We start from the raw sequence: 13810 nt of genomic DNA, 5'->3' as shown, positions 1-13810 counted from the left end.
GTCGTATATACAATCATTGCCAGTTTAACATAAATCATTTCTCGGAACAAGTTCTTTGGTGGTTATTTTTGTCTTTCACGTTTGCCAACGACTTCCGGTTTACCGGCGAAGACGAAGGAGCCGGTGTAGCTATTAGAGAAAAAATCTGTGGTCATCGAGCTTATTCCGCGATGGATAAGATCGTTTTGTGTTTATTTATTGTCTCTGCATTTGCATCTGTATGGTGCAAAGCTGGACAAGATTCCATTGACTCTGGTTTGGTCGTGAGTAAAGTCGATCGTAAGATAGATGCAGCGACTCATCTTGTAAAAGTTTCGGCGTCACTCACAGTTGAAAATAACGGAAATTCTGCTGTAAAATCATTTTTATACGTCATTGATGACTCTCTTAAGGACCATTTATCGTTCTTCGGAGCAACGGTATGTTTAATTTTAGTGCAATGTAACTTTCAGCATTAATTGCATATATCGTCTGCATGACACTTCAGCCAATCATGGATCGACACGTCTTAAAGCATTAAGTCCGAAGCTTTCGTTTTCCGTTTAAGTTTTGCAATTTCCTCTGAATATTTATATACTACTGCGTTGACGAACTAAAAACCTGTTTTGTGTTTTTATATAAGCTAAATTTGTTTTGTTTTTATCTTTTTTGATGTTCTGTCATTTGGTCAATTTGACGTCAATCATGATCACTCATTAACTGCCAGAATTTTTACGTTGGGAAATCTGGAGATCTCATTTGAAAGCCAAAAATGAGGTACCAGACAAGTTATACTGAGGATACCTGCAACAGATCCTAATCTGTGCACCTCATGTAAAATTGATGATTTTTTTTTTGAAAGATTTAATTATAAATAAACGTATTGTAATTATCATATAATGATGGAACAGGTTTTATATCTGAAAAAGAATTAACGGTATAGACGTCAATAAATCGAAAATTGTAATATGATGTATTCAGTTGCTATACTTTTGTTAACACAAGACTGGAAACAACACTATTCACCTTTTTTTGATTTGGTGCAAATGAAATGGGTCATTTGAGTCATAGATTCATTTCATTATATGTGTAAAATCAGATCTAAAATGTTGAATAGTCCTCACGAAGGCTAACTGGTGACAAAAGAAGTTTAATGTTAAAATCAAGTTTATTTGATCATTAATTCTTAAGTTTCTCATTTACAGGTAGATTACAACCAGCCATAGAAGGCTTTCACCATTTGGTACCTTTAATAGAAAATGAAAACATCATTATAACACAGATTCAAAACCTCTAATGAATATTTAAAAAAAAACAATGCAAGAAAAGAGCAACAAAAACTATTTTGTAGTTAACACTTGGAACTGATTATAATTGACATATTATGTGTATTCATTTATTGATTATAGAACTGGAATTGATTCCAATCGCTATATAACAATAAAGGTTATATCAAAGTGCTTTAAAACCTTGGACTTAAGATGGTATATATATTTTGGAAATCAACTCATTGCATCCAATTCTGTGAAAAGGATGAAAATCCTATTCACTCTGATACAATTGCAAATTGGAAGATCATCTTTAGAAAATGAAAGTTAGAAAAATCACAATGGCACCTTTAACAACCATTAAGTATACTTAATTCTAAAAGAGAAAATATGAATATCATTTTGATAAATGATATTTAATGAAACAATGCTTTTTGATAACAATTAATGGTTTAAAGATATGAATTATAAAACAAGGAGGTTGTTACAATAATAAGCATTTTATGTTGATTACTTTTTTTTTCTTTATTTCAGTTGTCAGATGATGATGAAAAATTAGTGGTTGCACAAACATCGGTTGCAGGTCACAAGTAAGTAAACCACCTGTTTTATTTGGCTAAATCAAGTTTGGCTTCTTTCATGCAAATATTTAGTGCTGAAATGCTTTTTTAACAATACTGAAACAGCAATGTATACCTAGTACAAAAGAGATGACTTCATGAATACTGGCTTTAGGATGGGTAAAGAATATTGGAAATATCGTTACATGTTAATGATGCCATCATTTGTTGTGTTGAAAATTATATGGGAAGTATGGGAAAGTTTTCTGTGAATTTTTTGTTTTTTAAAGAGTTTGTTTTATTTAGTGGAAAACAGTTCTGGAGAATAAATCTACGTGCTGACCTAGGAGTGGGGAAGATGGTGAAGGTAGATGTTGAGACAGTGTTTGCTCATGCGCTGCGTCCATACCCCTTAGAAATTACCCAGAGTGAAAAACAGCAGGTGATACTGGAAGGAAATGTTTACTTTTATTCACCCTATGTCACCAAGAGCCAGACAACTGTTGTGACTGTGTCAACCACTGCCATAGAATCCTACAGCAAATCACCAAAGCCTGTCTCGGAAAGTGACAAAACCATCACATATGGACCTTATGAAAAGCGTGAACCTTTTACACAGGTATTGATATATGATCTAAATTGTTTTGCCTGCTTGCCATGAAATGATTGTCATATCAAAATACTGGTATTTTGTTCTAATGATGCAAAACATTATCTGGATTATTCTGTCATTTTTGATCACCTTTAAAAAATTGATTTTACAATCGTTGCTAAATGGGGGAAAAAAATCCTAATTCCAGCACAATTAGGGTATTGGCAGAATCTAAAAACTTGCTAGGGAAGTGCATTTTTCAGAGGCAATATATATCTTATTGCATTAAAATACTTCAAAAGGTTCACTTCTGAAGAATGTGAGCAAACAAATCTTAACTCCAACAAATCCGTGTTAATGACATCCATACAAAGAATGTAATATTTCTGAAGGTATTTGGGAAAAAATAAATCTTGTATTTTCTTAATTCTTTTTTAGGCTGAGCTGAAAGTACACTTTGAAAGCAGTGCACCTTTCCTCGCTGTCACAAGCATGGAGCGTATCATTGAGGTATCTCACTGGGGTAATATTGCTGTGGAGGAGCACATTGATCTGCGTCATTCTGGGGCCAAACTTAAGGGACCTTTCTCTCGCTATGATTACCAAAGAAGTCAGGATGGTGTTTCCTCTGTGAAAGCCTTCAAGGTATACCAATGTCTGTTAGTCATAATGCAGAATAAATACAATGCTCTGTCTCTTTCAGAGGTACTTCTTCATCACATTGTTCTTATCAAACAGGTTGTTGATGTTTGCTTCAGCAGACACCTGGCTACACTTTCCAAGGAGCTTTTGTCATAAGATTCTTTTTGTTTTGTATTTTAAATGACACATATGGACAGTGAAGCATAGATTTTTTTCCAGTAGTTTTCCTTTTTCCATTGGTGTAGCAGTGTTGAATTACAATTATGGCAAATAATTGATTTTTTATTATTTAATAAATTTTCAGACTGTTTTGCCAGCTTCTGCCAAAGATGTGTACTACAGGGATGAAATTGGCAACATCTCAACCAGCAACCTAAAGGAGCTTGATGACATGGTAGAGCTTGAACTAAGACCCCGCTTTCCTTTGTTTGGAGGATGGAAAACACATTACTACATCGGTTATAATGTACCTAGCTACCAGTATCTTTACAATGATGGTAGGTTACATTCAGTCATATTTATCATTCTTGTTCTGTCCACTGTATTTTTTCCATTGCTGTGAATATTTAAACAGAAGTTGATTTTTTCCTTGTTTGTTTAAATGATTACCGTATGACTCGAAACTTGATATTTACAAAACATTTATGACAAGTTGATAATACTTGCAGGTGACCAGTATGCTTTGAAAATGCGATTTGTAGACCATGTTTTTGATGATCTCTTGGTGGACCAGATCACTGTTAAAATCATCCTTCCAGAGGGTGCAAAGTAAGTAGTTAAAACCCTAGTAAAAGTTAACAAGTGATCTCAGGTGTTTTGTGTTAGCCCTGATTTAAGTGACACTGGGGATCTGTTGGTCCATCATTCACTGATACAACCCAGTCTAAAAAATAATGCCCTGCCTCTGTTGAAGGTCACTCGGATGATATTTTGCACACGTCGCCTAAAAATATCATTAAACAACAATTTATATACAGCCCCATAACATTCTATTAACATTTAATTAAGAGTTTAATTAATTTAATGACAAAAGTATTTTTCTTTGTCATTAAAAAAAATCCTTGCAAAATTCCAACCTACAATTACAATACCATTCAGGGTATTATTTAGATGTAACTGTCATTAGGATGGAGAGTTATTTGTGTAATCATATAGAATTATTACACTGTAACCATAGAAAGCAATAGTGTCAGCTTCAAATTAGATAACATCTCAGAAGAACTACACTAAGAGCATTGAGAGGCACATCAATGCCGAGATAACAAATAACATCAGGGTAAACTCTAAAATAATTTGAGAATTCAATAAACTTTCAATGTTTCAGTTTATATCCTACCACTTTTAAAGTGGGTGAAAGTATCATACACTGAAAACAAAAATTAAAAAAAACCAGGTCAAATTTTGATAAAAAAATAGCATCCTGGCAGCATGCAAAGTTAAATGGATTATTATAATGGCTCTTAAACCAGTTTTCATTTCATATGGGATTTGATCAACAAGTCTTTATAAGTTTTAATTTTGGCAGGCAAAAATGAAAACTTTGAGACAAGGTCCATAAAATCTCATATGCCATAAAAATAATTTTAAGATACTTTTCAAAACATAACCTAGTAAATTTACATTTTGACAGGTTTTTAAGTAAAGATGTAGAGAACAAAATAAAACAGGGGTAGCCATTTTGTTGTGCCATTTTCGATTCATTATGTAACATCTTTGTTCATATTATGAATTCAGAATTCATTTCTGACTGGCACAGACAATGAAGAATGTTCCAGGGTAAATTACAATTGTGATGTAAGCTAAAAAAAATAGGTGGGCTTATTCATTGGACAACAGGTTAATTTGAAATGACATGACATGTTTTCTTCCAAAGCTTGAATGATGCGATAGGTTTGGATAGGTATTTATATTTCTAGTTCTTGTTTTTACAAAGTATGTGATTTGTTCTCTGATGTGATGCTTATTTTGTTCAGGAACATGATGCTGAGCACTCCGTATGATGTTGTAAGGGGAGATAACCAACTGCATTACACTTACCTTGACACTATGGGACGACCTGTGATTGTAGCATACAAAAGTAACCTGGTAGACCAGCACATTCAAGACTTTGAGGTATAATCTCAATGCAGAACATAATTTACAATAAAGTTTTCATGTTAACAACTTTCAGGGAAGTGCTTAGATACAATTATGTAGACAAAATGTTTGTCACAACATACAATGAACTAGGTCATTGTTGTCTGTAGGGAACATGTAATCAAGATGATGTTGTGTAAACAAATAAGCAGCATAGTACTCAGTTTCAATGCAGTCATCTGGCATTTTTGAGAACTTAAATAAACCTATAAATAAGCAGGTATTCAAACTGGGAAATGAGATCCGATGTATGCATTTAGCAGCTTCATTCTTCCGTGGAATTTGGTGAAACGTTATGCAGTGACAAATTTTGAGTGAACTTTGGATATTGTAATGTTTCAGGGGCAAATTCAACATTTCTATTTATAGAAAATCTCAACCAATTGAATTTGAACTCTTATCTACTTCATTCTTTCATGGAATTTGGCCAAACTTTGTATGCATCAATCAGCTATGAGTCTGCTTTGAACTTCATTGTGTTTCAGGGGTCAATGGTCAAGGGGAAGGTCCCCCTTACAAAATGTAGAAAATCATCAACTGATTCAGTTAAACACTTTGAAACTTAATTCTATCATGGATTTTGGTCAAAAGTTTTGCAAAGATCAGTATACTTTGGGCATTGTTGTGTTTTAGGGGTGTAAGGTCAATGCTGTGGCTGCTGGGGCATTTATGTCTTGAACATTTTCTTTTTTTGAGTTAATTCAAAAACTTTTTTCTTTGATTCCACATAGCTGAGGTACACCTTCAAGAGGATCATGCTGCTTCAGGAACCACTGCTAGTTGTTGGTGCCTTCTACCTCTTGTTCCTCATTGTTATCATCTATGTAAGATTGGACTTCTCCATTACCAAGGTACATTGTTTTACTCTTCATAGAAAAAGATCAAAATTAATTCACCACTTTGAGAAATTTTATTATTTCTATTAACAAATTATATCACTGAAATGGATAATAAGTAGAGAGAAGTTGGATGATGATGATAGTGCATGTACCTAAATCTTGATATGCAATCCATCCATCTTTGTAAATGGCAGGAAAACTGAGTTTAGGTCGATGTATTGTGATTGTTTAAAACTTTTATCCATATGATACTGCTGTAACATTGCAATCATGGTTTGATTTTGATAAGATATTTCAAATTCCTGTGTGCCAACAATATCTAATCAGTGATATAATGAAAATGAAAACATTGCTGATAAGAATCTTGCATCTTTAAAAACAGGATGAAGCCAAGGAGAGTAAGATGCGAGTGGCTAGCTTGGTGGAGGATGTGCAGAGTGCCCAGGACAAGCGGAGTGCCCTCTATCAGAGCTATGATGATGCTATTAATAAGTACAAGAGTACTAAGGAAGCTGCCAACTTTTCTACAAGTAGAAAGAAAATAGATGGAGACTACCGTCAGCTCACTCAGCAGATACAAGTACTCCAGGGTCAACTCAAGACTGAGGGGTCAGATCTAGCTGATAAGGTACTTTCAAATTATTGTAGACAAATAGAATGTGTAGATGCTATATGAAGTAATCAAGATCATATTGATGCTGATGTATGTCTATTACCTCTACACTGATGTTCTGTTTATATTACCAGGTATTTAAACATGCATTCGTGTAATGTCTCTTCAGTTAAAAGGCTCTGGTTTTATAAGCTTAAGTACAAAATAATGAATTTTCATTGATTTAACATGAATGTAATAGCAGTTTTGATCCATATCAATTACTTGTTTGAGAATTCATGAAGTTGACAAGAAAAGAAAATGCAAAAAGTTTCCACAGTTGCTGGTCATATAGATATCAATATTGAAAAGTAATTTAGTAAAAAGAAAAAATGGTTAAAAAATAGTATAATGTCCATCACAATTTCTTTGTCTTAGACCTCCCTTTATACCTCAAATGAATATTTGAAATATAGGTCACAGTTTAATGGATGTAAACTATTTTGGATCCATTGCAGGTGGCTGAACTTCAAAAACTGGACAGCCAGTACAAGGACCAGATACAGCAGGCCATCAATGCTGCTGAAAAGCTTGTTCAAGGCAAGATGAATAAGCAAGTCTACATAGATTCAGAAAAAGCTAACACCACTAAACGTGAGGATCTCTATAATAAAATGGAAAGTCTAAGAAATGGGCTTTAATTTGATTGCCTCAACTTCTGTGCTAATCGTTTCCAGTATTGGCATTTATAGTACACTGAAAGTGTCGTGGAGTAACATATTTAAATATTTGATGTACATTTTTCATCCAATCTCAACTTGTACATTATTTGCTGAAATAAAACATTGTATTTTTACTATGTCTTTAGTATTTTATCTTTGAAGTGTTACAGATAATACATGGTCATGTTACAAAAACAGATTTATGCTCAGGTGATAAGGGACAATACACCACAAGTCATAGAAACTGTTTAGTAAATTCTGTAGAAGTATAGGAAAGAGCATTCATATGTAGGTTACATTTGGTCCATGTAGTTATGCATCGTCCATATTGAAAATGATCTGGTTTATAAGCAGCCATCTTGGTATTATTTTGGACTCCATTTCATAAGTATATCAGATCTTTGTTTAAACTTTCTATGTGGGTTTCCATTCTTGGTACCGGTGAATGAACCAGTAATTTGAATAGAGTGTGGGCTAAAATCTAAGTATACAGTTATATATCAATTGCTTGATATGGTAAGTGATTCCCTTCAACTGAAGTAATGAAATGGCAGTTTATGTAGTGATGAAAGCTAAGGTGTATAAACAGATTGGTATCAACACGGCTGGTAAAAATAAAATAGACTATAATGCGTCATTTTGTCTTTTTAATGCTTAAGAGCTTCAAGTAAATGGCATATGGCATATACACAATGTTTTCTCTCATAATAAAAAAGCAAAGTACATTCATCGAAAAATGATGAACGCTTACTTACAGGATAATATATAATTAACAAAGCCATTGAAAATAATAATACAAAACATGCTTTGTCCAACAAATTACAGAACATAATAATCAAAATATTTACAAAAACATTAAAATGTGAAAATGAAATTGCCATTTTTTAACAAATGTAAACTGAAGTAGTTATAATATTTACAATAAACATTGTAGGTTCTGATCACTGGAATGCATATTAAAGTTATATTCATGCAATGATGACACATTCCTTCTCTATCAGTTCATTTTTACGACACTAGTTCCAGTAGATATACTGGGGGAAAGGCATATGTGGCTATGGCAGCGGACACTAAACTAACTCATACCAGTAACAATGAACATTTTGCATTTTAACATATATACATTTGTTGATATCAGACAAATTCAGATTGTTTAATAATAAGCAATGACGATTATCAAGTAGAATATATGAAATGCATAATTTCACATTAATGACTTTTATTCAAATATAGTTTTGATTTCACAAAACACATCCATATCACATAAAACAGAAAGCTTTCAATGAATACATTCATTCAAACTATATTAAATTATATAAACAAAATTATACCGACCAAATATCTTTTTAACCTTTCTGTGAAAATGATATAAAAAAGATATAGATAGGATCCACCATGAATTCTCTACTATGATAATCTGTCTCTATTACGCTTTTATCTGTTGGCTCAATAATCTAACATGGATTAGAACATAATCACACCTGGCAAGAATTTGATGTTTTCTCAAACATACCATGCAGTCCAGGTAACACGTTTGCATTGGAGAATTTTCACAAAATAGGAAACCATTTTACTTCTTTGTAAATAACTTTCTTAGACTGAAACAATTTCAGTAGTGATCCGATTAGTTTCGACTTTTCTCTTGAATTTATACATCTTAAAATAGAAAGAGCATTCAATATCAAAACAGTCAAATAAGCAACCAATCTGTGATCATACAAAACTACCCAAAAATTTGTATACGTATACAATGATGTTTTTATAACTATTTGTTATAAATAGGGATGAGTTACTTATATTGGGTGGTCAGGTTGCACAGAGGTAATGCACTCGCTTTTCACCTAGCTGTCTGGAGTTTAATTCCCGGTACAGATGTGGAAAGGTATGGGGTCACCTGGGTTTTCACAGGTACTCAGGTTTCCTCCCACAGTAAGATCTCCCACTTTTGTTTCACAATTGTTGTAAAATAAATAAAGTTTATATTTATATAACAATGGAAATCCATACAGACTATAAAAATTTAAGTGACCCAAAATATAATCATACACAAACCCGTCCTACCAAACCTATCCCCTGAAACCATTTAAAAGAAAATTGGGAGAAGCCTGCTACAGTTTATCAGTATTTAGAATTAAATCTCCAAACATTGAAAAAATATCTGAAAAGCATTTTGTTTTTTTTTTTTTGGTATGGTTCATCTATTCAGTAGATTGAATTCCAAACATACTCACAAATAAAATCCAAAATCGGACCAGAATCAGCAGATCACTGATGGCACCATGGCAGTTTAAATAAACATTTTTTAATGGCAATTATAAAATCAGTCACACATGTACATCATAAAAAAAGAACCATTGTAGTTTCTCAATTTTCTTTCAATATAATGAGACAATCACATGAACGAGTTTAATCCTTAGCCAATGTACATCTGTTAGGAGACAATAATAGGTTTCACTGTATTATCCTGCAGTAAGCCCAGAGGTGCCCCAATACAGAAATTCCTGCTCAAAGTTATTGATGTGAGGAGACAGTAGTTATTACAAGACCTGGGCTTATTGATGGACGACAGTACATCACTGAACTTTTCAGTAACATGTTTCTCTATTTTGTTTCTCATACATCTGTCCAAAACAATGTCTTTTTTTTTCTCTAAATACTGTAACTGGTATTTAAGTTGTTTCCCCAACCCACCTCAACTATAATGCATTACATATCAAAGTCTCATTTATGATTGAAAGGAATGTTTTTCAGGAAGACAATTCTGCATAACATTTAACTTTTGGTATGAAGAACTGTCCGTGTACTATGGGAAAAAATGAAAACAAATTTTATGGTTAATTTCTTTAAACTGCATAATGTAAAATAGTTTTTGCAGGGAATTTCTTTTTATTGAATTTGTAGGTACATTTAATCCACAAATCGCAATGTTCACAGAATGGTAACGGACAAAAGTTGAAATGGATTATAATACTATTGAATTTTGTGGTTGAGATTTATCCACAAAATTGAAGTGCCAACAATATGTACATTCTTCAAAACCAACCAAATTTGAGCACGAAATGATTGCACAGCAGTTGATTCTCTGCTAATTTCAAGATATATTACTGATGGTTAACTGCTCAGTTGTGTTGTATCTAATCCATAAAGACTCTGTTTCAGAGGGGTCAATTGTTTTCTATACTCTGATTTAACACATTATCTTTCTTGTATTTGTACCCTGTCATTTCTGTTTGGGTATACAGGATAATTAAAAAAATCAGTTGACTGCATAGTTGAAAATATAATCAAATATTTGACATTTAGAGAAAAAAAATCAACTTCATATTGATTTATTGTTTTTTTTTCAAGGATCTGATTTCCCATTTACATCTATTATGAGAAAACTACATTTTCAGAAACATTTTTGAATTAGTGGAAACCCTTTACTTTATTTTTTCAAATCCTGTCACTCTTGAGTTACCATAACTAATTTAAGAACATAAATACCATTTTTTAAACTCCTTTTTCGTCACTCTCGAGTTAAGAACTACTTTCAGAACATTTCTTTACATTGTCAAAAATAAAACATAATATCTCGTGAGTACAATATAGAGTTATTGCAGTATATCTGAAAAACAGTCAAGCATAAACAATATTGTTTATCAGAATAGGACTCACTTCTTAAAATACAAAAATATCATCTTGTTTGAAGAAAAGCAAAATTGAAAATATGAACTGAATCTTGAGCTGATCCATAAAGAATTTTCTTCTTCAATAAAGAACTCAATAACATTATAACAAATTAAGTCTTATATTTACTGTAGAAAAACAATTCATTCCATCAGCTTGGTTTTCTTTTGGCTTTAAAATCATAAATTTAGTTGTGAATTTTTAACCAAATGGATCAACCAATGTTTTGCACTCGAGTCATAAATATCTTACATTTTTAAGATACAATATAGTTCTAAATCTACTGTTTCATAGTATAAAAATAGTCCAAATATACTGAGGTAGTTTTATTTACAGATTTACATCAACATAAAAATCTGGTATCAATTCTTGACAAACAAAAAATGTCTACTATAGCCTCCCTTGAAATGTTACATATACAGAAAGTTGATAAAAGCATGTTTATCTTGAAAGAAATGGTACATTTTACACTGGGATGATATTGTATGCCAATATATTGTGTTCAAAATATCATTTTAATTCCAGCAAGTGAGTTCAAGAACCAAAGTTTGTTGGAGATGGCCTGGTGATAATTTTTCGATTTACAATTACCATTATAACTATAACAGACCTTTTTGTTCTAAGTTCCTACTTACATCCTTCTGTTCTTTTTGAACACAAAGGGAAATTCTTTCATATTTGAGCTTTTAGACCGTTTTTCAGTTTTGACTTTCCATTTTGCACTTTTCTTGATGTTTTCTGCTTTCTTCAGGGCCATATCTTCTGGAGTGACTGAAGTATATGTGTTCATCTTGTCATATTGATCAATTTCTGACTTGTCCAGACGAACAAATTTCTCTCCGTCATGTTTTCGATCCACACGAATCATTTCCACATTTAATTGTGAATTCTGCTCAATTTTAGATGATTTAGAGAGATGGTGATGATCTGGTTTTAAAGGACTTGTACGATTATCTCCCTTAGGAACTTCAGATCTAGAAATGTTAACAGGATCTGACTTTGTGTTTATAGATGATGTACTTTCTCCACAATCAGACACTTCACTTACTGGGCTATCTCTGCCTGGAACTCTCTCTGTAGTCACTAAATCAGACTGCACAACTGAAACAGATTTTACAGAACCAGGCCCTATTTCCCAAATCTTTCCATCATGGTAGATTCTACGAACTTTGGCCTTTGAGTGGCTGTGTTTTTGAGGTAAAATGCGTTCAACAGAAGACCTTTCACTGTGGCTGGTCTCGCTCTGCATCTCCTCAACACAAGGTCCTTCAAAAGTCAGGTCTGTTTTGCTACCACTTTCTGATGTTTCAGTCACCACACGTCCAAGTGTAGACACCAGCAAATCTATTCGTTCATCACCTGAATCCACGTCCCAAGTGAAAGGTTTGCTTGATTGAGATTTTTGCACTCGTGACTTCTGACCGACTCCCGTGTCTCCATCACACACAGATGAATTACATGACTTGACATCCCCACATTCTGACGATGAACAGGAACCATCCGAAGTTTTCCTGCCTTTTTTGGGTTTGGAACCAAGATAAGTCATGAAACTATCCTGAAAAGTGGAAGCCATTGATTTAGAAATCTTAAGAGACTTTTTGGAAAGTGTGTCTTTGGAAGTCGTGGAATCTACACTTGGAGTGGGTGATGCCGAGTTAGACATGCTATCAATGTAGGTCTGCAGACTTTCAAATGATGTGGGTCTTGCTGTTGCTTGGTCTACCTTATTACCCTGATCAATGGATGATTTACATTCCTTAATCTCTGTGATGCTTTTCACCTCCTCTGAACAATCCATATCCGTATCCTTGTCTTCAACCTCAACAAGTTTATCGTCTACCTTCTCCTTCATCCACTCAGAATCACTAGATTATAGAAACAAAGCATTTGATTAATTTGGAATTACTCATATTTGCATTTGAAATGCAAGTGTAAGGTCTCTAGCTCTTCACTTTTAAAGATAAAAATGAAATATATTTGATACCAGGGGTGTACAATTTCTCTTAACTCATGTGTAAGTAGATCTTATGTCAGAGCTTACAATTTTTTTCAAGATATGCTTCAAAGAAAAGGTGTGGCTATAAATAACATCAGGATTCGGCTTCTTGTTTCTTTAATATCAACACTTACAGTAGATGTGTCTAGGTGGTGGAAGCTGTTGATAGATTTTATTCATTAAATCTCTGTCTCTATCTATACATGAAATTGTACACCCTTTAAATATTTTAAGATGTTAAGATCAAGTTCTCAAAACTATTAAACACTAACGTGTCCTCAAGGCTTCCATTGTGCCTCCAATCAATATCCCCTAAGCTTATGATTGGTGAATCTCTGGAAATGAAGACATATTGAACGGAAGTGTAAAATGTGAACCATAGTACAATAATCAGAAAACAGAATATGGAACATGACTTCCTAAGTCATCATGCAGAAACGAAACAAAAACGAAAACAAAAAATGGGAAACACTGATTACTATAAGGCACTTCATTCTTTGCTACAGAAATAAAGCACTTTGCAGCACAACATCATATATAATAGCAGAAAATTCTATATTTCTCACATACCTCCCTTTCTTGCCATGGGTCGTAATCATAAATAAGATTCTAAATCTATGTATACAAGTTAGTAATGACATATAAATTACAAGCATTAGAAGCTGTTAATCAAATTGATTACTTAATTAAATCTAATTAAAAAACAGATTCTAATTATCACTCTGTTACTCTCTGCATAGGATCATTCAACTTCCAATATGGGGTCATGTCCTGGTGAATTGTGAAAGTGAATAAAGGTGGGTGAAATAGATTGC

General features: G+C 33.1%; 2 protein-coding genes across 2 annotated transcripts in view; one reads left to right on the top strand and one right to left on the bottom strand.

Annotated features, from left to right (window-relative positions):
- Positions 1–112: 112 nt before the first annotated feature.
- Positions 113–7464, top strand: LOC132549253 (dolichyl-diphosphooligosaccharide--protein glycosyltransferase subunit 1-like). The gene is made up of 10 exons (XM_060213170.1): positions 113–419; positions 1782–1837; positions 2114–2426; positions 2838–3044; positions 3346–3538; positions 3710–3809; positions 5015–5153; positions 5909–6028; positions 6399–6644; positions 7127–7464. The coding sequence occupies exons 1-10, from the start codon at positions 171–173 to the stop codon at positions 7307–7309; spliced, it is 1806 nt and encodes a 601-aa protein (XP_060069153.1). The 5' UTR covers positions 113–170; the 3' UTR covers positions 7310–7464.
- Positions 7465–7963: 499 nt separating this feature from the next.
- Positions 7964–13810, bottom strand: part of LOC132549268 (uncharacterized) — a 29472-nt gene continuing 23625 nt past the window's right edge. Inside the window, exon 9 of the mRNA XM_060213185.1 lies at positions 7964–12864. Within this exon, the coding sequence (XP_060069168.1) occupies positions 11631–12864 (1234 nt within the window). The 3' untranslated portion in view covers positions 7964–11630. The remainder of the gene's footprint in view (positions 12865–13810) is intronic.

The sequence above is a fragment of the Ylistrum balloti genome, unplaced genomic scaffold (genome assembly GCF_031769215.1).
Source record: "Ylistrum balloti isolate Yb309-2 unplaced genomic scaffold, AGI_CSIRO_Ybal_v1 Utg370052, whole genome shotgun sequence".
Taxonomy (NCBI): Eukaryota; Metazoa; Mollusca; class Bivalvia; order Pectinida; family Pectinidae; genus Ylistrum; species Ylistrum balloti.
The sequence above is the reverse complement of the archived record's forward strand: the minus strand, read 5'-3'. Positions and strand labels throughout refer to the sequence as shown.

Excerpts from the sequence above, each read along its gene's own strand:
- LOC132549253 (XM_060213170.1), top strand. The coding sequence starts at position 171 with ATGGATAAGATCGTTTTGTGTTTATTTATTGTCTCTGCATTTGCATCT. Across the intron at positions 420-1,781 it reads TATCGTTCTTCGGAGCAACG|TTGTCAGATGATGATGAAAA; the intron begins GTATGTTTAATT and ends TCTTTATTTCAG. Across the intron at positions 6,645-7,126 it reads GGTCAGATCTAGCTGATAAG|GTGGCTGAACTTCAAAAACT; the intron begins GTACTTTCAAAT and ends GATCCATTGCAG.